This window comes from Cydia fagiglandana, chromosome 27, assembly GCF_963556715.1.
Source record: "Cydia fagiglandana chromosome 27, ilCydFagi1.1, whole genome shotgun sequence".
Classification (NCBI taxonomy): domain Eukaryota; kingdom Metazoa; phylum Arthropoda; class Insecta; order Lepidoptera; family Tortricidae; genus Cydia; species Cydia fagiglandana.
In genome coordinates this window covers 7,386,721-7,412,357 of record NC_085958.1, presented here as the reverse complement: position 1 = coordinate 7,412,357, position 25,637 = coordinate 7,386,721, and the positions used below count along the sequence as shown (strand labels likewise).

Genomic DNA, 25,637 nt, shown 5'->3' with positions numbered 1-25,637 from the left:
TAGTGAGCTATTGATTGATTTATTTCATTTGATAACATAAAAATGTCGGATATCTGTGAAAATGCTCCAATATATCTGAGGGCGGTTGTACGTTAGCAGGCGTGGCTCACTCCGCGATTTCGTCGCGTCGCTACCAGCCCCTGTTTCACCAACGTGACAGGTGCGACGAATTGTAAAATCACTGTTACTGACGTCACAGGCATCCATGAACTACGGTTACCGCTTACCATCGGGCGGGCCGTATTCCTGTTTGCCACCATCATTGTATTATTAAAAAAAACTTTATGATATCGGAAAAAAACAGATATTTCTCTTGCTAAGTTTATGACAATTGTCACAAGAAACACTACAATTGTCACGAAATTCCGACATATAACTCATTACCTGTCAAGAATTATCTACAATTCTTCTAAATCTTTGACAATTGTCAGAAACTTCGCAGGAGAAATATCTGTTTTTTTCCGATATAATAAAGTTTTTTTAAATAATACAATGATGGTGGCAAACAGGAATACGGCCCGCCCGATGGTAAGTGGTAATCGTAGCCCATGGATGCCTGTGACGTCAGCAACAGTGATTTTACAATTCGTCGCACCTGTCACCGATGTGAAATTGGGGCCAGTACATGCGGCCCACACCAGTTCTGGTGCCTGGCAGTAGTGGTTGCCGCGCACCGCTACGGAACGGACGCTCGCGCTTGCGGCACCTAGCGGTCATATCTATCGTAATAGACGCGTTTTGTTACAGTGAACCTTCTGTACCTAGTAGTATTATTTATTGTGTAGAAGACAATTTTTATTCAACACCACATGAAATAGCAGAGTTAATAGATAGTGTAACACATTTATTATAGATAAACCTTAAATTTAGACTTAAAAAATTAAGAGACTGAGTTGCACATCTAAGAGTCACTTGCACCATCCCTTTAACCCGGGGTTAACTCAAATTGGTGTTAAATTGTACTGGTAACCATGGTATCTTCAGATTTAACCGGTTAACCCGGGCTAGTGGGATGGTGCTATTGGCGTCAAGGGAGAAATATTCGTGAGTGTTAAAAGGAGCTTGTTTCAACATAATGTTGTAGTGTATTAACTACAACGCTGGTTTTCAAAGGCAGACCTTTGATATATTATCCTTTACTTGCTGTTAGCCGGAAACTAAATGGTTTTTGAATTATGTTAATATGCACAGCACAGAATAAATAATAGTACTAGGTACAGATGACTCACTCTCTAACAAAACGCGTCTGTTACGATCACGACAGGTACGGCCGCTAGGTGGCGACAGCGCCACGCGCGGCTTATGGTTCGCCACCAAAATCGGTGTGGAACGGATGTACTTTTAGCTACCTGTAGCAAAGCGGCGAAATCGCGGAGTGAGCCACGCCTGCTATGAGTGTAATTAATATATGTGTGGTATCATTGTCCTTAGGCGTTGGTGGCGCGGTTCCTGGCGCGGCTGGGCGCGGGCGCGGGGCAGCAGGCGCGCGGCCGCGCCGTGTGGGCGCGCGCGCTGCGGGCGCTGCCGCAAGCCGCGCGGCGCGACGGCGGCGGCCTGGCCGCGCTGGCGCCGCACTACAGGAAGTGAGTACTACTCTACACCGGGCAGCAGGCGCGCGGCCGCGCCGTGTGGGCGCGCGCGCTGCGGGCGCTGCCGCAAGCCGCGCGGCGCGACGGCGGCGGCCTGGCCGCGCTGGCGCCGCACTACAGGAAGTGAGTACTACTCTACACCGGGCAGCAGGCGCGCGGCCGCGCCGTGTGGGCGCGCGCGCTGCGGGCGCTGCCGCAAGCCGCGCGGCGCGACGGCGGCGGCCTGGCCGCGCTGGCGCCGCACTACAGGAAGTGAGTACTACTCTACACCGGGCAGCAGGCGCGCGGCCGCGCCGTGTGGGCGCGCGCGCTGCGGGCGCTGCCGCAAGCCGCGCGGCGCGACGGCGGCGGCCTGGCCGCGCTGGCGCCGCACTACAGGAAGTGAGTACTACTCTACACCGGGCAGCAGGCGCGCGGCCGCGCCGTGTGGGCGCGCGCGCTGCGGGCGCTGCCGCAAGCCGCGCGGCGCGACGGCGGCGGCCTGGCCGCGCTGGCGCCGCACTACAGGAAGTGAGTACTACTCTACACCGGGCAGCAGGCGCGCGGCCGCGCCGTGTGGGCGCGCGCGCTGCGGGCGCTGCCGCAAGCCGCGCGGCGCGACGGCGGCGGCCTGGCCGCGCTGGCGCCGCACTACAGGAAGTGAGTACTACTCTACACCGGGCAGCAGGCGCGCGGCCGCGCCGTGTGGGCGCGCGCGCTGCGGGCGCTGCCGCAAGCCGCGCGGCGCGACGGCGGCGGCCTGGCCGCGCTGGCGCCGCACTACAGGAAGTGAGTACTACTCTACACCGGGCAGCAGGCGCGCGGCCGCGCCGTGTGGGCGCGCGCGCTGCGGGCGCTGCCGCAAGCCGCGCGGCGCGACGGCGGCGGCCTGGCCGCGCTGGCGCCGCACTACAGGAAGTGAGTACTACTCTACACCGGGCAGCAGGCGCGCGGCCGCGCCGTGTGGGCGCGCGCGCTGCGGGCGCTGCCGCAAGCCGCGCGGCGCGACGGCGGCGGCCTGGCCGCGCTGGCGCCGCACTACAGGAAGTGAGTACTACTCTACACCGGGCAGCAGGCGCGCGGCCGCGCCGTGTGGGCGCGCGCGCTGCGGGCGCTGCCGCAAGCCGCGCGGCGCGACGGCGGCGGCCTGGCCGCGCTGGCGCCGCACTACAGGAAGTGAGTACTACTCTACACCGGGCAGCAGGCGCGCGGCCGCGCCGTGTGGGCGCGCGCGCTGCGGGCGCTGCCGCAAGCCGCGCGGCGCGACGGCGGCGGCCTGGCCGCGCTGGCGCCGCACTACAGGAAGTGAGTACTACTCTACACCGGGCAGCAGGCGCGCGGCCGCGCCGTGTGGGCGCGCGCGCTGCGGGCGCTGCCGCAAGCCGCGCGGCGCGACGGCGGCGGCCTGGCCGCGCTGGCGCCGCACTACAGGAAGTGAGTACTACTCTACACCGGGCAGCAGGCGCGCGGCCGCGCCGTGTGGGCGCGCGCGCTGCGGGCGCTGCCGCAAGCCGCGCGGCGCGACGGCGGCGGCCTGGCCGCGCTGGCGCCGCACTACAGGAAGTGAGTACTACTCTACACCGGGCAGCAGGCGCGCGGCCGCGCCGTGTGGGCGCGCGCGCTGCGGGCGCTGCCGCAAGCCGCGCGGCGCGACGGCGGCGGCCTGGCCGCGCTGGCGCCGCACTACAGGAAGTGAGTACTACTCTACACCGGGCAGCAGGCGCGCGGCCGCGCCGTGTGGGCGCGCGCGCTGCGGGCGCTGCCGCAAGCCGCGCGGCGCGACGGCGGCGGCCTGGCCGCGCTGGCGCCGCACTACAGGAAGTGAGTACTACTCTACACCGGGCAGCAGGCGCGCGGCCGCGCCGTGTGGGCGCGCGCGCTGCGGGCGCTGCCGCAAGCCGCGCGGCGCGACGGCGGCGGCCTGGCCGCGCTGGCGCCGCACTACAGGAAGTGAGTACTACTCTACACCGGGCAGCAGGCGCGCGGCCGCGCCGTGTGGGCGCGCGCGCTGCGGGCGCTGCCGCAAGCCGCGCGGCGCGACGGCGGCGGCCTGGCCGCGCTGGCGCCGCACTACAGGAAGTGAGTACTACTCTACACCGGGCAGCAGGCGCGCGGCCGCGCCGTGTGGGCGCGCGCGCTGCGGGCGCTGCCGCAAGCCGCGCGGCGCGACGGCGGCGGCCTGGCCGCGCTGGCGCCGCACTACAGGAAGTGAGTACTACTCTACACCGGGCAGCAGGCGCGCGGCCGCGCCGTGTGGGCGCGCGCGCTGCGGGCGCTGCCGCAAGCCGCGCGGCGCGACGGCGGCGGCCTGGCCGCGCTGGCGCCGCACTACAGGAAGTGAGTACTACTCTACACCGGGCAGCAGGCGCGCGGCCGCGCCGTGTGGGCGCGCGCGCTGCGGGCGCTGCCGCAAGCCGCGCGGCGCGACGGCGGCGGCCTGGCCGCGCTGGCGCCGCACTACAGGAAGTGAGTACTACTCTACACCGGGCAGCAGGCGCGCGGCCGCGCCGTGTGGGCGCGCGCGCTGCGGGCGCTGCCGCAAGCCGCGCGGCGCGACGGCGGCGGCCTGGCCGCGCTGGCGCCGCACTACAGGAAGTGAGTACTACTCTACACCGGGCAGCAGGCGCGCGGCCGCGCCGTGTGGGCGCGCGCGCTGCGGGCGCTGCCGCAAGCCGCGCGGCGCGACGGCGGCGGCCTGGCCGCGCTGGCGCCGCACTACAGGAAGTGAGTACTACTCTACACCGGGCAGCAGGCGCGCGGCCGCGCCGTGTGGGCGCGCGCGCTGCGGGCGCTGCCGCAAGCCGCGCGGCGCGACGGCGGCGGCCTGGCCGCGCTGGCGCCGCACTACAGGAAGTGAGTACTACTCTACACCGGGCAGCAGGCGCGCGGCCGCGCCGTGTGGGCGCGCGCGCTGCGGGCGCTGCCGCAAGCCGCGCGGCGCGACGGCGGCGGCCTGGCCGCGCTGGCGCCGCACTACAGGAAGTGAGTACTACTCTACACCGGGCAGCAGGCGCGCGGCCGCGCCGTGTGGGCGCGCGCGCTGCGGGCGCTGCCGCAAGCCGCGCGGCGCGACGGCGGCGGCCTGGCCGCGCTGGCGCCGCACTACAGGAAGTGAGTACTACTCTACACCGGGCAGCAGGCGCGCGGCCGCGCCGTGTGGGCGCGCGCGCTGCGGGCGCTGCCGCAAGCCGCGCGGCGCGACGGCGGCGGCCTGGCCGCGCTGGCGCCGCACTACAGGAAGTGAGTACTACTCTACACCGGGCAGCAGGCGCGCGGCCGCGCCGTGTGGGCGCGCGCGCTGCGGGCGCTGCCGCAAGCCGCGCGGCGCGACGGCGGCGGCCTGGCCGCGCTGGCGCCGCACTACAGGAAGTGAGTACTACTCTACACCGGGCAGCAGGCGCGCGGCCGCGCCGTGTGGGCGCGCGCGCTGCGGGCGCTGCCGCAAGCCGCGCGGCGCGACGGCGGCGGCCTGGCCGCGCTGGCGCCGCACTACAGGAAGTGAGTACTACTCTACACCGGGCAGCAGGCGCGCGGCCGCGCCGTGTGGGCGCGCGCGCTGCGGGCGCTGCCGCAAGCCGCGCGGCGCGACGGCGGCGGCCTGGCCGCGCTGGCGCCGCACTACAGGAAGTGAGTACTACTCTACACCGGGCAGCAGGCGCGCGGCCGCGCCGTGTGGGCGCGCGCGCTGCGGGCGCTGCCGCAAGCCGCGCGGCGCGACGGCGGCGGCCTGGCCGCGCTGGCGCCGCACTACAGGAAGTGAGTACTACTCTACACCGGGCAGCAGGCGCGCGGCCGCGCCGTGTGGGCGCGCGCGCTGCGGGCGCTGCCGCAAGCCGCGCGGCGCGACGGCGGCGGCCTGGCCGCGCTGGCGCCGCACTACAGGAAGTGAGTACTACTCTACACCGGGCAGCAGGCGCGCGGCCGCGCCGTGTGGGCGCGCGCGCTGCGGGCGCTGCCGCAAGCCGCGCGGCGCGACGGCGGCGGCCTGGCCGCGCTGGCGCCGCACTACAGGAAGTGAGTACTACTCTACACCGGGCAGCAGGCGCGCGGCCGCGCCGTGTGGGCGCGCGCGCTGCGGGCGCTGCCGCAAGCCGCGCGGCGCGACGGCGGCGGCCTGGCCGCGCTGGCGCCGCACTACAGGAAGTGAGTACTACTCTACACCGGGCAGCAGGCGCGCGGCCGCGCCGTGTGGGCGCGCGCGCTGCGGGCGCTGCCGCAAGCCGCGCGGCGCGACGGCGGCGGCCTGGCCGCGCTGGCGCCGCACTACAGGAAGTGAGTACTACTCTACACCGGGCAGCAGGCGCGCGGCCGCGCCGTGTGGGCGCGCGCGCTGCGGGCGCTGCCGCAAGCCGCGCGGCGCGACGGCGGCGGCCTGGCCGCGCTGGCGCCGCACTACAGGAAGTGAGTACTACTCTACACCGGGCAGCAGGCGCGCGGCCGCGCCGTGTGGGCGCGCGCGCTGCGGGCGCTGCCGCAAGCCGCGCGGCGCGACGGCGGCGGCCTGGCCGCGCTGGCGCCGCACTACAGGAAGTGAGTACTACTCTACACCGGGCAGCAGGCGCGCGGCCGCGCCGTGTGGGCGCGCGCGCTGCGGGCGCTGCCGCAAGCCGCGCGGCGCGACGGCGGCGGCCTGGCCGCGCTGGCGCCGCACTACAGGAAGTGAGTACTACTCTACACCGGGCAGCAGGCGCGCGGCCGCGCCGTGTGGGCGCGCGCGCTGCGGGCGCTGCCGCAAGCCGCGCGGCGCGACGGCGGCGGCCTGGCCGCGCTGGCGCCGCACTACAGGAAGTGAGTACTACTCTACACCGGGCAGCAGGCGCGCGGCCGCGCCGTGTGGGCGCGCGCGCTGCGGGCGCTGCCGCAAGCCGCGCGGCGCGACGGCGGCGGCCTGGCCGCGCTGGCGCCGCACTACAGGAAGTGAGTACTACTCTACACCGGGCAGCAGGCGCGCGGCCGCGCCGTGTGGGCGCGCGCGCTGCGGGCGCTGCCGCAAGCCGCGCGGCGCGACGGCGGCGGCCTGGCCGCGCTGGCGCCGCACTACAGGAAGTGAGTACTACTCTACACCGGGCAGCAGGCGCGCGGCCGCGCCGTGTGGGCGCGCGCGCTGCGGGCGCTGCCGCAAGCCGCGCGGCGCGACGGCGGCGGCCTGGCCGCGCTGGCGCCGCACTACAGGAAGTGAGTACTACTCTACACCGGGCAGCAGGCGCGCGGCCGCGCCGTGTGGGCGCGCGCGCTGCGGGCGCTGCCGCAAGCCGCGCGGCGCGACGGCGGCGGCCTGGCCGCGCTGGCGCCGCACTACAGGAAGTGAGTACTACTCTACACCGGGCAGCAGGCGCGCGGCCGCGCCGTGTGGGCGCGCGCGCTGCGGGCGCTGCCGCAAGCCGCGCGGCGCGACGGCGGCGGCCTGGCCGCGCTGGCGCCGCACTACAGGAAGTGAGTACTACTCTACACCGGGCAGCAGGCGCGCGGCCGCGCCGTGTGGGCGCGCGCGCTGCGGGCGCTGCCGCAAGCCGCGCGGCGCGACGGCGGCGGCCTGGCCGCGCTGGCGCCGCACTACAGGAAGTGAGTACTACTCTACACCGGGCAGCAGGCGCGCGGCCGCGCCGTGTGGGCGCGCGCGCTGCGGGCGCTGCCGCAAGCCGCGCGGCGCGACGGCGGCGGCCTGGCCGCGCTGGCGCCGCACTACAGGAAGTGAGTACTACTCTACACCGGGCAGCAGGCGCGCGGCCGCGCCGTGTGGGCGCGCGCGCTGCGGGCGCTGCCGCAAGCCGCGCGGCGCGACGGCGGCGGCCTGGCCGCGCTGGCGCCGCACTACAGGAAGTGAGTACTACTCTACACCGGGCAGCAGGCGCGCGGCCGCGCCGTGTGGGCGCGCGCGCTGCGGGCGCTGCCGCAAGCCGCGCGGCGCGACGGCGGCGGCCTGGCCGCGCTGGCGCCGCACTACAGGAAGTGAGTACTACTCTACACCGGGCAGCAGGCGCGCGGCCGCGCCGTGTGGGCGCGCGCGCTGCGGGCGCTGCCGCAAGCCGCGCGGCGCGACGGCGGCGGCCTGGCCGCGCTGGCGCCGCACTACAGGAAGTGAGTACTACTCTACACCGGGCAGCAGGCGCGCGGCCGCGCCGTGTGGGCGCGCGCGCTGCGGGCGCTGCCGCAAGCCGCGCGGCGCGACGGCGGCGGCCTGGCCGCGCTGGCGCCGCACTACAGGAAGTGAGTACTACTCTACACCGGGCAGCAGGCGCGCGGCCGCGCCGTGTGGGCGCGCGCGCTGCGGGCGCTGCCGCAAGCCGCGCGGCGCGACGGCGGCGGCCTGGCCGCGCTGGCGCCGCACTACAGGAAGTGAGTACTACTCTACACCGGGCAGCAGGCGCGCGGCCGCGCCGTGTGGGCGCGCGCGCTGCGGGCGCTGCCGCAAGCCGCGCGGCGCGACGGCGGCGGCCTGGCCGCGCTGGCGCCGCACTACAGGAAGTGAGTACTACTCTACACCGGGCAGCAGGCGCGCGGCCGCGCCGTGTGGGCGCGCGCGCTGCGGGCGCTGCCGCAAGCCGCGCGGCGCGACGGCGGCGGCCTGGCCGCGCTGGCGCCGCACTACAGGAAGTGAGTACTACTCTACACCGGGCAGCAGGCGCGCGGCCGCGCCGTGTGGGCGCGCGCGCTGCGGGCGCTGCCGCAAGCCGCGCGGCGCGACGGCGGCGGCCTGGCCGCGCTGGCGCCGCACTACAGGAAGTGAGTACTACTCTACACCGGGCAGCAGGCGCGCGGCCGCGCCGTGTGGGCGCGCGCGCTGCGGGCGCTGCCGCAAGCCGCGCGGCGCGACGGCGGCGGCCTGGCCGCGCTGGCGCCGCACTACAGGAAGTGAGTACTACTCTACACCGGGCAGCAGGCGCGCGGCCGCGCCGTGTGGGCGCGCGCGCTGCGGGCGCTGCCGCAAGCCGCGCGGCGCGACGGCGGCGGCCTGGCCGCGCTGGCGCCGCACTACAGGAAGTGAGTACTACTCTACACCGGGCAGCAGGCGCGCGGCCGCGCCGTGTGGGCGCGCGCGCTGCGGGCGCTGCCGCAAGCCGCGCGGCGCGACGGCGGCGGCCTGGCCGCGCTGGCGCCGCACTACAGGAAGTGAGTACTACTCTACACCGGGCAGCAGGCGCGCGGCCGCGCCGTGTGGGCGCGCGCGCTGCGGGCGCTGCCGCAAGCCGCGCGGCGCGACGGCGGCGGCCTGGCCGCGCTGGCGCCGCACTACAGGAAGTGAGTACTACTCTACACCGAAGCTCGGAAACCGGTTACATTTCCAAACCGTCATTATCTACTTAGGGCCAGTTGCACCGACCACATTTGACAGACCGATCAACGTCAGCCGGTGCGCCCCGGCGCCTTACTATGAAACTTTCCGTACATAAACATTTAGCGAACTCTTTAACGATACGAACATTTTGGTGCAACCGTCCCGACCCGACCCAGAGTAACATCGATCGAAAAAAAAATCGGTATTTTTAAAACTGACTCTGAATCCTCAGACGTTGGCAGGCGTGTCTCACTCCGCGATTTCGTCGCTTTCCACGACGAAATCGCGGACGAAATCGCACGACGCAATTTTGGGGTTTGCCATAAGCCGCGCGTGGCGCTGTCGCCACCTAGCGGCCATATCTGTACTGATCGTAACAGACGCGTTTTGTTAGAGAGTGAGTCCTCGGACTACGGACCTAGGACTATTATTTATTCTGTGACGTTGGTGACATGATTTGTGATACATTTTACTACCTACTGAACTACTTTACACTTTACTACAGTAGAATCCGCTTATAATGACAAAAGGAAGTGACAAACACGTCATACTAAGCGGATGTCATATAAAACATAGTTGTACAACTTCTTATTTTTGTTATGTTTTTCAAAATAATCTCAAATTCCTTTGTGAGACATGAGTTTTATTAAACTTGCTACAAGTATCAACTTGTCACTGAAAATCAAAACTAAAATAACTTACACGCCACGAACGCACCAAACGTCCTCGCAGGGAAAGACGTGGTGACGTGACGACCATGAAAACTAGCGAATGTGTCAGTATAACCTGACATATTTACATAGAAATAGGATTTTTAGGTCATAGTAAGCGATTTATCACAAAAAGCGAAGTCATCTTATCCGAATTTGTCACAAAGAATTTTATATGAAACCCAACTTCACAGTAATGACGTCATAGTAAGCTGTTGGTCAGTATAAGCGGAGTCATAATAAACAAATTCTACTGTACTTCAAAAATCGTGAATATAATTTAAGTTTTTCATACATTCCGGTGGCCGGGATGTCGATGTATTCTATAAAAAAACCTAATTTTTTTTCACAACCTCAGCATTGATCCCAAAATAAAAAAGCACCTCAGCTTAGCGAGCACAATCAAGCCCCGCAATGAATACCCCATAGTGGACAGCACGCTGTATATGTAATAGGTAACTTAAAAATAAGTACAATCTAAAATAAAATAATGTGTATCAAAAATTAACAAAAACCTTTGATTTCTTAACAGATACATACAAAGCGCGACCGGCTGGAACCCAATCTTGGAGTCGTGTGGACTACTAGCGGAAGCGCTAGACCCGGCGAGGACGCCCTACGCGCTCACCACACCCGTAAGTTACTCCTTAAAGTATTCATACAAAGCGCGACCAGCTGGAACCCAATCTTGGAGTCGTGTGGTCTACTAGCGGAGGCGCTTGACCCGGCGAGGACGCCCTACGCGCTCACCACACCCGTAAGTTTTATGACCACCGGTCTGGCCTAGTGGGTAGTGACAGTGACCCTGCCTGTGAAACCGATGACTCTGTGTTGGAATCCCGGTATGGGCATTTAATTGTATGAACACAAATATTTGTTCCCGAGTCATGGGTATATTTTCTATGTAAGTACGTATGTCGTCGCCTGGCAGCCATAATACAAGCTTTGCTTAGTTTGGGGCTAAGTTACATTACATTGCGATTTTAGATCGGTCGCTTGAATTTGACGTAACCAACAGTCCGCAATGTAATGTAACTAAAATCGCATGCGAGTTCACGCGCCGTCTAAATCAGCCCTAAGGCTCACGAGCCGAGATCCTACCTGTAATACTAAGTAATACGTCTGTAATACAGTGTGTATTCGATGTAGTTCCATGAAATTTAAAACTTTATCGTAATCTATAATAATTTATATAGGAATATAGGTCCAATTTTTTGTTTCGTATAATTTTTAAACAAAGTTAAATCAACTCTTGTTTCTACTTAAGTTAGGTTCGAATCTCACTAACAAATTTTGGATAATTTTCTTATATTAATAATGGCTATTATATTTCAGCTAACCCTAAGCTGCGTCTGCGCCCTGATAGAAAAGGCGTCTCTACTCGTCAACACCCCCGAGGCGACATCCAACGAGCGCCAGTGGTACAAATTCCTCAAAACCCTCGCTCGAGCTCTCAAAACCACCACTTTAACTGTCGCTAAACCGGTCACACCACTCCCTGAAAACAAACTACTTTTCCACTTAAAACAATTAGAATCTAGGACTACAATAGAGATCCTACAGAGAGGTAAAAGCGCTGAATTCGCTGATCTATCTAAAGCCGATGTGACAGAGCAGCTGATAAAACATCTCTGCTGATGGTTCGTTTTATCGTGCGTCATAGTTAGCACGTTGACACTGGGAATAAAGATGGAAAGCGCATTGATAAGCTACCGGAAAATAAATTAATATCACGGAATTACAGTCACGGAACAAATAATAAAACATCTCTGATGATGGATCATTGTATCGTACGTCATAGTTAGCACGCTGAAAACACTGCGTCATAGGAATGAAGATGAAAATAGCGTCATATCGCGGACAGAAAACAAGATACTATTCAATTTGAAACTACTAGAGTCTAGGTCTCTAGGACGAATATAGAGGTCCTACTGCTGATAATAGGTGTGTTAGCGTGCGTCACATTTAGCGCGGACGTCATCGATGATAAATAAAAGACTACGTCATGAACGCAAAATGGATAAAAAAATTGTACTGAAAATAGTTTGCGTCATAGTTACCGAACAAAACGAAGCAAAAATTGTCGAACTTACGAAAGTAAGAAATGGGTGTGAAAAGATCTTAATTTAATTATTATTGCAAAACTATACGGCTTTTAAATAACAGGCGATGGTCAAGATCTTAGACGATAGAGCGTCATATGTAGCTAAAATTATTGCTTTACTTTCACATCACGCGAGCAAAGTGAAAGAGTTCAACGACACCTGTGTGTATTGTAATTAGTTTATGCGTCATTTTTAGCTGGAATCTGTTATTTGCGTCATATTTAGCTGACAATACGTAACTTCGACATCGTTACACATTATCACTGTACTGAAATTGAAAAAAAAAAACCTTCGCATCTTAAGGAGAAAAATTTTATTTTTTCAGTGACATGTAGTGACATTTGCCAAATTTACTAGTTTTCACAATATGGGTGTTATGTTGAGATTGTGACACAACGATCTCGATTGTTTTTCTTAACGAAGTAGCCACGGGGTTTTGAATTGACAAAATGCCAACCAACAAACATCCAAACAAAAATAAACCGGACAAGTGCGAGTCGGACTCGCCCTCCGAGAGTTCCGTACTTTTTAGAGTATTTGTTGTTATAGTGGCAATAGAAACACATCATCTGTGAAAATTTCAACTGACTAGCTATCACGGTTCGTGAGATACAGCCTGGTGACAGACGGACGGATGGACAGCGGAGTCTTAGTAATAGGGTCCCGTTTTACCCTTTGGGTACGGAACCCTAAAAACTATTAAAATTACAGATCTTTGCATACTGGCCGACAGACGTGTATATTAGTTTTCACGGCGATATGTTATGTGACATTATGGTATTGCAAGTTTTTCCGGCAGATGCGTTATTTCTAATCGATAAATGTCTTACAATGCAATTTAGTTCGTTTTTGACTAATAGTTTTTACACATTTCATTTTATATCTTGTTAAAAAGACAAACGAATAACAAGACATAATTGATGCACTCATAAATATCTATACACAAATGTTGGTAACCCGGACGATACTTTACGTGCACATAATATTTGCATTTTAAATAAAGTCTGTCAAGCCATTACCGTCAGTAGAAAAAAAGCGGCAAATTTAAAAAAAATAGGCACGAAGAAGGGTAGCTGTCCCATAGAAAATTTGAATTTTGCGCCTCTTTCTACTGACAAAGTTGTTTGACCAGCCGGTCAATGTTACATTTGAGTTCTCGAAAATTAGTATAAGTTAACATTTTGAAATGTTTTTAACTCATTTCGTTTATTGGCTCAGAATAGAAACACATCAGTCCAATAAAAAACTATAATCTCCATACGAAGTTGTATTCCCACAAGTAAGTTTACCTAATTGACAAATCTCAGACCAAAACATTTTATTTAGCAACTTTTAAATTAGTATGAGTTTGGAGGTTATAATTTTTTTTTTATCTTATTCATAAAACTTTACGGGCCTGATTTAGTTAAATTATGTTTTATCCCTTTCTTACAAAAACATAAGTCAAAATGACAGATAAAGACAAACGATTATTAGCTAATTGAGGTTTGTAGCGCGTTTATGAATAAGGGGGTAAATGTTTTGCAAACATTTACAAATGACTATTTTGGTGTTACAATTTTAAAGTCTAATAGAGAGAGACCAAGCTAAGTTGGCAGCGATTTTGCGCATTGACCATATATGGGGCATTCCACGAGACTGTCGCTTACATAACGCAATTCTTCTAATACTTCTGGAAATGCTGAGTAAGCGATATTGGGTCAGGTAATATTTCATGACTTGGCTAACAAATTGGCAGTATATTCTCGAGATTCACGTATTTTATTGATGTAGCTGCCATACAAGGCAAAAGCGTTATGTAAGCGACAGTCTCGTGGAATGCCCCATATGAATCGCCCAATCAGTACACGATAGTTTTTTTATGACGTTATAGGTATATGCTCAATTTTCGCGCAATTTTATCTCTGTAAATCTTTTCCTTATCATGAATTTAGTGATATATGCAGATAATATTGCGCATAAATGATCGTATTTATACGATTCGTATATTGATACGTAGTGTGTGGCTGTACAAAGTACCAACTGTAGTTCCGGGGGATTTTAATTGTCAAAATGCCAATCTATGCTTTGTAGAGCATTACGCCTTGAAAAACAAACATCAAAAGTCAAGTCTTAGAACGTAATCTGTAAAAAATTCAGATCTTTCCTTACTAACAATTTTTATTTCTTATCCTGTATTTCTCATCAGTTGTTTAGGCGCTTTAAGGCTTGGGTTTTAGTGTTCTTCAAAGCGTCATGTACATTCATTTCCAAATGTGAGTGGTTATCATTTGTGTAATTTAAATTCCCCATGGCTACAATACTAAATACCCAATTCGACTAAACAAGAGTCAGATCTTGATCTGATATTTAAGTAATTTTGCAGTAAATATTCATGCTTTGACAAAATAAGTCAGATAAATGTTTCTCACTTAGGCTTAATCGTTGTAAGCCTTCATCCCTCTCTTTCTAACGCGTTAGAGTGAGATGAAAGACCGCTTCGACATTCGAAACGCACTGTCGAGTACGTTACACAAATCGTTACATATATTATGTTATTTAACATTTTTACGTACAATTCATGTCAATTTTCATGTAAAAATCAAGATCAATTCAACCATTTTGCCATCACAAAAAATGATTTTTCTATGTAAAAAAAAAATTGAAAATTGATATGAACAAACAGCCAATATGTAATATTAATATTAAAAAAGCCTTTAAAATCATTTATTCATTTATTTATGTAAATATTAAGAAATAAAGCAGGTAACATTAAACTTAGTTAATACATCTATATAGATCTATTTATTAGCACGGGGATTTAAATAATATTAAACAAAAATAAAAAAAATATCCATTGAATTTACCATTATGGAGGATATATGTTTTTCAGTCCATAAAAATTCATGGATTACAACTGAAATGAGGATTGATTTTTCACATATTTTTTCGCTTCAAAAAAAGGCGACGTATTTTTTTCAAATTCGCTTTTTTCGAAAAAGTCAGTCCTCAACGGCAAAATCACATTACGACATTTGTTTAACTTAATGTGACTAGCTTAAAATTAATGTAAAAAACCTTTTTTTTTTTCATGTAAAGAGCGACTCAAATATTTTAGACTAAAATTAGTCTTTACTTTATTGTATAAACATTTATTGCGATATGTAAAGGAATACCTCAATACTTTCAAAACTTTAATTACATCGCTCGCTAATATGGGGCATTATCTATGAAAAGGGACCTTATTGTCGATGGCGCCTTTCCATAGATAATGCCCCATATAAAGTATACTTACAGCATTTAGTAACTGGAGCCGTCATGGCTGTCACTTTCTGTACGAAACAGTCTGCCGATTTTTGCGGGGGAGGGGACGTCAAATGTATTGCTATTTCTACATGATCTGTACGTAACGTACAAATTCATTCATTCAAAATTCATGTCAGTCCATATAAAAGTTGCACAATTGTGCAATTTTCGCGGCAGAGGCGGGGGGGGGGGAAGCTCTTAAAGGCGACTCCAGTTATTAAATGCTCTTAAGAAAGTGTATAAACCAAATAGTACAATTATAAAATGCCTCCTGAAGGCGCCACTGCCGTGCATATAGCCAATATTATAAAATATACGTAAGTTGGTCAAAATTCTTATCTTTATAACTACTATCAAAGATTATTCGGGTTTGTAACATAATGCAAGCAGTCTAGGCAAGTCCGCCTATCTAGTCTGTATCTTTAGGTATTTAAATAAAAGTAAACAAATTCTACCCTCAAATGGCTCCTAAAGCTAGTTGAGGGTAGATGAAAACATTACACGATCAAATAATGTAGGTTAAAGTCAGGTCGTTCAGTGACAGATCCAGGCGGTTATGTATTTGGTCGGTTAATCAATGTTGTAACTACCCGAAAATGTACAAATTATTTGTTTACTTTTATTTAAGTAAGTACATAAAGATACAGAGTGGGTACAGAATGTTTTATAAATAGTGATAGAAAAACTACATATGCCGTTTGTAAAGCATTGAGGTATTTCGTTAAATTATAATTTTAAAATTGTATATATTATATAAAAAAAAATCAACTGCCAATTCGCGTCATAAGTTTTAAGAACTTTGTTAGAGCGTTTTTAACCAGCCTCCGCTGGGTGGGTAATGTGTTACCAAAGAGAATAGAGTGCATAGAGAGTTACTGTCATGGTAAATTATGTAGCCATAGTACATTTACTGCCATCCTTCGACAGAAGATTAAAACTAATAGAACGCCATTTGACTTTGATCCTTATTCTTTCACTGATATGTGTTGACTTGTTAAATATTAATATTAACGCCATCTACTCGAGCTTAGGCTGAAGGTTATGGCGCCATCGCTCGCCTAGTGTCGAGTAGATGGCGTTAATATTAATATTTAACAAGTTAATACATATCAGTGAAAGAATAAGGATCAAAGTCAAATGGCGTTCTAACAGTTTTAATCTCCTCTCGAAAGATGGCAGTAAATTTACTGTGGCTACATTAATTTACTTTGTCAAGCCGCCTCTATGTCAAATTCTCTTTGGTGTTACTTTACAGCGGGGGAGAGGAGGTGTATTCTTTTTTACTGTTGGTAGTTTTTAGTTTTTTTTTATCCGTGAAATAAATGAATAGAAAATTTGTTTATTGTAACCTGAGTATTATTCCAACTACCCTCCACCCGAACACTAGCACAGAATAAATAATTCCCTATTATATTAGCAGCTGAAGCAGGCGTGGCTCACTCCGTGATTTCGTCGCTTTGCTACAGGTAGCTAAAGGTACATCCGTTCGACCCCAGTTTTGGGGTTTGCCATAAGCCGCGCGTGGCGCTGTCGCCACCTAGCGGCCATATCTGTGCTGATCGTGACAGACCCGTTTTGTTAGAGTGAGTCTTCTGTACCTAGTACTATAGTTCGTTTTTTTTTGCATTAGAAAGAACTCCACAGAAGCAAGCGTGCAGTTTTTGTCAGGCTCTTGAATTGTTAATAATTATTGAATTATCTAATGTAGCATGGTCAATACATATAATTTACTTCAAATTACTACCGCTAAAAGTGCCTGATTTGGAACCATAAGCTTACTTCTGCGAAGTTCTTTCTAATGCTAAAAAAACGGACAATATTATTCATTCTGTGGCTGAAGATGAATTGCTTCCTTGGTATAAACTAGAAATAAACGTGGTTAAAATTTTAAAACATCCTTGTTTTTATTAGTTTTGTACTGATGAAATAAATAAAAAACAATACAATTCATAAAATATATTTCACTTAAACATAATCACGTAAAAATAAAACTTATATTTACAATTCGTTTTGTAATAATAAAATTGTAATAACAACTAAGTACATAGCTAATAACAATATTAGTAGATTAATAATACATAATTTGTGATATTTTGTAAAATCTGATCGTATTAGACTACCATTTTTAGATGTTCATAAATAAAGTTATTAATTAATAATTGTAGAAGATAAATAAGGTTGGAATCACATCTGTCAGCATCGAGCAGCTTTTTATATATGAGAAATCGCTCGTTAGTATGAAGATGCGTACGCATCGGAAAGCTGAAAGCATGCGTGCGTACGCATCTTCATACTAACGAGCAATTTCACATATATAAAATGCGGCTCGATGCTGATAGATGTGATTCCAGCCTAAGGCCAGAAAAAAATCGGCAATATAAAAATTAAATATATTTTTTTGCACTTTCGTATGTAGTTTAAAGAACCCGACTATCGGGTCACTGGCAGCGAATGTGTTACATGAATGTTTATTGTCAGTGCCATTCGACAGGTACTGGAAGGTGAAACGGTAGCCATGCTGTCTCACTCCCGCGCATACTTTATATCAGTGCCAGCCGACAGCGTCGCAGAGTAGCAGGTAACCGGTGGCGACCAGTAGGTTACCCAACATCACAGGGAAACCAATGCGCAGGTACTGGAGAAACGTGAAACGGTAACCATGTTGCTCGGCGACTCCTGCGCATACCACGTTTGCGCTTGCGCCGATTAATGTGCCGTTGCCTGAAAAAAAAATCATGTGCCATATATTTTTTATAGGTATAACATGAAGTAAAGGATATTTATCATTCAAAATCTTAATTAAATATCGCGCAGTACGATACGATATGTTATGTTGTGGTAACCAGGGTAGAGCCATCATTGTTTTCTGACCTCCAACACAGCCAGTGGAGCAAACGGCAGGGCCAGGCCCGAGGGGTCTGGTAAACCTGCCATCACTCCTCTCCTAATCATCATCATATCAGCCCTTTATCGCCCACTGCTGAGCATAGGCCTCTCTTCTAGTACGCCACTTGTCCCGGTCCTGAGCTAATAATCTCATCCAGAAGTGACCCGCAGTTTTCCGGATGTCGTCCACCCAACGAGCACTCGCTCCACTTCTCACCTCCAAGACAGGCTCCGAAGCTGAGGGCCCAGGCCAGTGGGGCCAGCGGCAGGGCCAGACCCGCTGGGTCCGCTAAACCCGCTATGACCCGGACCATCATAGTAGTCAGGGGAATGTTGTCCACAAAGGCTGACGCTAGACCCGACACCTGCAGGAGTAGAAATTTTAGAAAACGATATCAAAATGAATAAGGAATTTTATGAAAATAAATAAATTACTTAAAAAGTATCAGCAGGCGTGGCTCACTCCGCGATTTCGTCGCTTTGCTACAGGTAGCTACAAGAACATCCGTCTCACACCAATTTTGGTGGCTAGCCATAAGCCGCGCGTGGCGCTGTCGCCACCTAGCGGCCATATCTGTCCTGATCGTAACAGACGCGTTTTGTTAGAGTCTTCTGTACCTAGTACTATTCGACTGCGTGGAGTTAGTAATTTGGGTACCTTATTTTTTATCCAATCTGCTTTTTATTGATTTCCCATACAAACTTCCACCCCCCTTAAATGGTGATTTCTGTGATAAAAACTACCCTATCCTTTTGTGTCCTTCCTCGGGACTCAAACTATCTCCATACCAAATTTCAACTAAATCGGTTCAGCGGTTTAAGCGTGAAGAGGTAACAGACAGACAGACAGACAGACAGACACACTTTCGCGTATATAATATTAATCTATATATATAAATGCAAGTGTCCTGACTGACTGACTGATTCATCAACGCAGAGCCGAAACTACAAAAGCCAGAAAGTTGAAATTTGCACACCACATTGCATTTATAAAGTGTACAAGCGAACATCTCGTCTACATGCACACTCGCCCTCCTCTGAGCATCAGTCTAAAGGGAAGTTATCCTCGCCTGCGTGGGATTTTTAGCTCAATAGTGGGACCGGATTTTTGCACTAAAAGTTTTGATAATTCTAAAGTTGAAAAAGTGATACTTATCTGATATAGCTCAATAGTGGGACCGGATTTTTGCACTAAAAGTTTTGATAATTCTAAAGTTGAAAAAGTGATACTTATCTGATATAGGACATATTTTTAAGCATATATGCTATATATGATGAAAAGTTAGAACGAGCGTTAGATATAAATTAGGTATTTATATATTTTTAGTAATGATTTTTTAATATTGAATTAAAGTGCAATGTTTAAGTTCCATTGTTTATAATATGTATGACGCTTTATAATGTAAAATTATTAGAAATTTTTTTAACGTGCTTCTTTGTCAAACTACAATTAGCTTATTATTTTGTCGATATTGAATTAAAGTTTAATAAATCCACAACAACATATCTAAATTTATAAGTTAATAGGCAAGCTAAAAAGCTAGAAGAATAAGATATATGCTTTAGAATTAATGTACGTTTTTTGTCCTATAAGATCTAATATTGAATTAGAGTCTGTAAAAATAAGTCTATTACTATAAAATAATATACGCAGCCATATTATGGAAAGTAAGAAATTTCTGTGTGTAGCTTGCATTGTAATAGTAAAATCTAGTTAAAAAGGCGCGAAATTCATACATACGCCGCGCTGGTCCGTCAGTCGCCGGCGCGGCGCTCGAGAGCCTATCATAGCCTACCTATACCTCGCCCCTCGCTCAGTAACACTGTCTGTCTTTTCTTATCATTCATTTGTTTGTTTACCGTGCACATATATAAATTAGATGCGGACATTACGTGAAATTAAAATATCTTATTAAGTAAAAATATCTACAGCTGGTCAATCAGATCTTGTCAGTAGAAAGAGGCGGCAAATTTGAAAAATGTAGGTGCGAAGGGATATCGTTCCATAGAAAATTTGAATTTCGCGCCTTTTTTTAGTGACAAGATTTGCTTGACCAGCTATATTTCATTATCTTGACTAATATTGTAATAAAAATGTACAAGATATTCACAACTATTTTTTACTATACATAGTTTGTCAAAGGACTGTCTCATTTCAAACATAGACAGGGAGAATCATCATACTATCTTTGACTTACACTAGTACTAGCACCCAAAAGAAAAGGATGAATATAGTTTTTTGTTTTTATTTACTGACAAATTGGTTTGACCAACTATACCTATTTCTGGTTCCTATTGTCATGTCCTGTCCTATTCAACGTCAATATCATAATATGTATATTATAAACCAACTGATCAATATTACACGGTATACATCCTGAATATACAATAAGGTAAGTGGCCTCACTTACCTTATTGTATATTCCGTGTGGGCCGTATATGCCTATATACAGCCCACCTTAAATTAAAATGGTTTTTTTTTTTAATAAACAGGATATGAAGTATGAAAAACTCACTCAAATAGGTTTCTCATTTATTTAAGTTTCTTCATTATACCAAAATAGTTATAAAAATATTACGATACTCTTGGAAAATATACCTTTTATAAAAGTCCTATTATGGGCCTTATTGAACACTACCAGTGTATTACTTAATCCCGCAAAAAATAATCATTTTGACAGTAGGTAATAACAGATTTTATTGTTTTTAACTTAAGACTTATACATATACAAATAACAATATTTGATACTTCATAACAGGAGGATTTATTTATAATAAGTGAAAATAATTATTTTGGGTCTTAATAACTAAAGATATAAAAATTGTCTAGTTTACGCGAAAATAGTAGGTAACTAAACATAAATCTTTATTAGTTACAGTAGTCTCATCTTTTAACATCTGGGGGCACGGCAGTGCCCCCGCCAAGACGAGAAAAGCGCAAGGGCACTATCTACCTTTTCTCGAAGCGCTTCGTCGTTTTTTGGAACCCTCATAACTTGGGGTTGGATTATACCAGATAAACAAAGTTCTCGGACTTATTAAGCATATCAATTGCATAGCTCTTATACTTTAGATTTTATTCATATCTAAAAACTTCGATTTCGTCACTGACTCACTCACTTGATGATCATCAATACCGGGTACTTCCTGAAGTCCTCTAAGAAGCTGAAATTTGGTATATAAGATAGTTTTAGTACACAAACAACAAATAAATTCAAAAAAAATTTATCCCTAAGGGGATGAAGATGGGGTTTAATTTTGTATGGGAAATCAATAATCGCTGAACCGATTTAGTTGAAATTTGGTATGTAGATAGGTATTGTCATGGGGAAGGATATAGAATAGATTTCAACCTCAAAGTTTACCCTTACGGGGTGAAGGCAGATTTCAACCCCAAGGTTTACCCTTACGGGGTGAAGGGTTATATGGGGAATCAGTAAGAAGTACATTGTGTAACAGATGCCCCCAGATACTTATTTCAGGATTTTTAATAGTAAATCACCCCCAACCCTTTAAATTAGGGGATGGAAGATTGTCATAAACAACTTACAAAAAGAAGTGAAATCCCATCAAAAACATTTTGATGTACAATGTTGCCCAAACGAAACCATAAGGCTCGCACTGTCAAAAAGTTATCAGATCTCTTGCCAAGCTTCTAACTCTACAAGCCCTCTAACTTTACTAGCTCTACACCAAAAGTGTGTGGCTTGGCCGTTTCGTTTCTACAAGAACTATTGTATGTAAGTATAATACAAAAACCGCCCAAATGCGAGTCGCACTCGCGTTCCAAGGGTTCTGTACATTACACAATTTTTAACAATATATTTTTTTAAGAGAAAAGTGAGTAGTCTTTAAAAAACCCGTAGGTATCGGAAAACTAGGTACTTAAGTCCGACTCACGCTTGACTGCACATTTCTAATAGGTTTTCCTGTCATCTATAGGAAGAGAGCTAATATGTGTATTTTTTTCATAATTTTAGACCCAGTAGTTTCGGAGATAAGGGGGGAGGGGGAATGGTCATTTTTTGCGTATTTTCTTAAATAACTTCTAAACTATTTATTTTAAAATTATGAAAAAATATATCTGAGATTCTTACAATGAGCCCCTTCGTTTGATATATATATATATATATATTTTTTTTTTAATTTATTGAACAATAAGCTAAATAAAGTACATTATTATTACAAGACCCATCGTGGGCAAAACCTTGAGGAGGTTTGTATGCCGATGGGGAGTTCGAGGAAATAACATGACAATATACATATCTATCTTATACTAATTAAAATTCTAACAAAATTCTCTTATATTAATTCATATTCTAATTCTCTTATATTAATTATAACAAGATATAGTTTTTTTTTCTTCTATTTTTCATTCATCTCAAAAGTGACCCCTTTATTTGAATTTCTATTATTTACTTTACGTGTATGTCCTTGGGCTAGAGACTTACATGTGTATACCAAATTTCAACTTATTGGTGCAGTAGTTGCGGAGCAAATAGGCTGTGACAGACGGACAGCCAGACACACGAGTGATCCTATAAGGGTTCAGTATTTTTCCTTTTGAGGTACGGAACCCTAAAAATAATGAATTTAATAAATTTTTCACCTTATGCCCATGTGGCGGTAGCGAAACAGCCAAGCCACATATTTTGACTAAGGTGTAGAGTTAGTGAAGTTAGGGCTTGTAGAGTTTGAAGCTTGGCTCGACAAGAGATCTGACAACTTTTTGACAGTGCGAGTCTTATGGTTTCGTCTTAGCAACAAAATTTACATGAAAATGTGTTTGGTGGGATATTTTTTTACACTAAAAATATTTGATTCGTAACAGTAAGTATTATCTTTTAACATAATTTTTACAGTACATCTGGTGCTACATTACGACCGGTGCTATAATAAGCACGTTAAAACACTCCCTTTGACCGTGTTTTAAAATTCGTCACTCGTTGCAAAATATCTATTTTTCGCAATTCTATCGTAAAAGAAAAGAAAACTAACGAAGAGGTTTTACGCATACGAGGGCCGCACTGAAAGTTTTGCGTAACTTTTGAATAAAATCATTTATAACCATAATAATACATTTATTGCTTCTCAAAATGTTTCCCTTTACATTCTATGCACATATTCACTCGCTCAGACCATTTTTGGAAGCATGAGGCCCAATCACTTGACTGCATGTTTTCGACGTGGTGATGAAACGTAGTAACTGCCTTATTAAATGTCAAACCCCAAATTAAATCCTTAATTTTGGGAAATAGATAGAAGTCACAGGTGTGATCCTCCACAGCCGGACCACCTCGTCCGATTGCGCTCAGTTTTTAATGGCGAAATGTACCTCTAATGTACTTCATGTACCTCGTCGGAAATTGAACGTACCTCTGTAGTTTGGCAGATATATGCGTTTAAAAGGGGTCCGGCTGGGGAGTAAAATCTGCAGCCGGACCACGCCTGGATCCGATCATATCTGTTATTTTGAGATATAATTTAAATATCAGATGAATGTACCTGTTACGTACCTCCGAAGAAATCGTTTTTTTTTTCGTTTCGTTCATTCAAAGACGCAAATTTAGTGGCGATTGTGACTTCTCTAGGTATATTGGTTATAAAGATATTAATGAATTTAATGTTTTTGGTTTTCATTTTTTTTCTTCCATATTCCGCCGTAGTAGGAGCCCATATTTGTATGACAGCTTCATTTATATGTCTTCTATCCACCCTATTTTTTACAAGACCTAATTCCGTGAAACATTCAAGTAATCATCGAAACACTATATCCGGGTTATCCGGCCGCTAGGGTTGGCACTTCGGTATTTTTATTTATACGCCATTTTCTTGGGGATATCTGGTTTCGACTTCATATGGAAGAAAATGTGATCCCACTGCTTCGAGAACTGATTTAGTAAGTACCTATCAGGCAAGTGAGAGCCGGGTTCGCACACGAAGGGTCTAAAAAAATTTTACCATGTCATACAGTGTACGATGACACGGGTCCTCAATGTGCAACTCCAACTCGTACTTGACCCTAACTTTATTTAATTTAATTTTTAACATTGCATAATTGGAATTTAAATTTAGGGCATTACGTTTCAATAGTGGCACTACTAATGACGGCAATACCGCGAGAACAGTTTTGTCTGACAAACATCGTGAAGCATTTGCAAACATCCTTGGCTTAGAGAAGTGGCTTCTGGACGATCCCCACACAGTTCTAGTTGTATTGTCGAGTGGTCTTCCAATAGACGCAGAGAAGTTTGGCAATTTTTGTAACGAACTAGTCCAAAAATATGTCAATACTTACAAATGGTGTCCTATGACAGTCACCATACATAAAATTTTGGCCCATGGCGCTGCAATCATTCGAAACTCGTCTGTTCCAGTTGGTATGCTTTCCGAGCAAGCAGCAGAGTCACGGAACAAATATTGGCGTCACGATCGAGAACACCATACTCGGAAATCGGATAGGATAAAAACAATGTCTGATTTGTTTCACAGAGCACTAGTCTCATCAGATCCAGTAATTTCCGAACAACAGATGTCACATAGAATATAATATATTAAAACACGTCCCCTACCATCTGCCGCAGTAGCTTTATTGAAAGCACCGCAATCACCACAGGCACAGGAATCTCAGGAGGAAACCCCAACACCAACATCCGAGTTCTGTCCAGACGACAGTTATTACGAGGTGCAAGATGGGGCAGAGAGCCTCGAAGTAGAAAATGATGACCCGACTAAAAACAGATATATACAGCAGTGTTTCACCTTACTGTATGGTAATGAGGTCCAAAAGTGTATACGTCTCTTTGTAGTTGACTGTCATACAGCTAACGACCAAAATGTAAATATTATCTACCCTAATTATAAAGAGGAAGAATTTGTAAGTTATCTATAGCTAATAAATTACTAAATCTTAAAAAAACTTATTATTTCATATGTGTAGGTTTTTATTAACATATTAAAGTTTGTTTTTACCAACCATAAAAGTGCTATACTGTGTATACAGCGTTAATATTATATCCGGCTGAACCCGGATATTGGTAGTGGCAGCCCTGACCGAAAATTTTAATTGGCTTTAAATTCGTATAATCGAAGACGTATAAATGAAGCTGTCATACAAATATGGGCTCCTACTACGGCGGAACATGGAAGAAAAAAAATAAAAACCAAAAACAATAAATTCATTAATATCTTTGTAACCAATATACCTAGAGATGTCACAATTGCCTCTAAATTTGCGTCTTCAAACGGTTTATCCAATAATACTAAACAACGGAAAGTTCATAAAACGATTTGCAATTTTTTTTAAGTTTTTCGTTATATCCGGGTGCCTAAAACACGATTTTCAAAAAATCATTACACAAAAACTACGCAAATTGGACACGCGGGAATTTTAGTCTCGCATTTGTAATGATCTAAACTTCAGTAATTTGCAATAAAATGAGGATGTCACTTTTTTGGCTTCTATAAAACACTGAGACCTACACTTTTTTTCCAACTTGATATACTTTTCTTATTTTTTGATATATCTGGTTAATCATTTTTTAACATTATGTAAAGGATACTCACAGTCATTTGGTATGTATTTTGGACTAATCCATTCAGCCATTTTCAATTTATAGCAGTTCGAAGTCAACTGTGGTTTGTGAAATTTTTGAACGTTTTCTATAATTTGTTAGACCAAGTATTGAAAATGTTACAGTACGTTATATATTTGTACTGCCGACTTTATGACGTCACAGCAATTATCCCCACCACTTTCGCGCTTGTCATCTCATATATTTGGGTTCAAGGCATTACACTGAATGCA

At 49.0% G+C, this 25,637-nt stretch overlaps 2 protein-coding genes across 2 annotated transcripts in view; one reads left to right on the top strand and one right to left on the bottom strand.

Annotated features, from left to right (window-relative positions):
• Positions 1 to 16,270, top strand: part of LOC134677916 (GATA zinc finger domain-containing protein 14) — a 55,664-nt gene extending 39,394 nt beyond the window's left edge. Inside the window, exons 15-17 of the mRNA XM_063536362.1 lie at positions 1,432 to 1,583; positions 10,087 to 10,189; positions 10,890 to 16,270. Of these exons, the coding sequence (XP_063392432.1) occupies positions 1,432 to 1,583; positions 10,087 to 10,189; positions 10,890 to 11,192 (558 nt within the window). The 3' untranslated portion in view covers positions 11,193 to 16,270. The remainder of the gene's footprint in view (positions 1 to 1,431; positions 1,584 to 10,086; positions 10,190 to 10,889) is intronic.
• Positions 16,271 to 16,885: 615 nt separating this feature from the next.
• Positions 16,886 to 25,637, bottom strand: part of LOC134677918 (P protein) — a 71,310-nt gene continuing 62,558 nt past the window's right edge. The window contains exons 19-20 of the mRNA XM_063536364.1: positions 18,048 to 18,195; positions 16,886 to 17,665 (exon numbers count right to left, since the gene is read on the bottom strand). Of these exons, the coding sequence (XP_063392434.1) occupies positions 17,490 to 17,665; positions 18,048 to 18,195 (324 nt within the window). The 3' untranslated portion in view covers positions 16,886 to 17,489. The remainder of the gene's footprint in view (positions 17,666 to 18,047; positions 18,196 to 25,637) is intronic.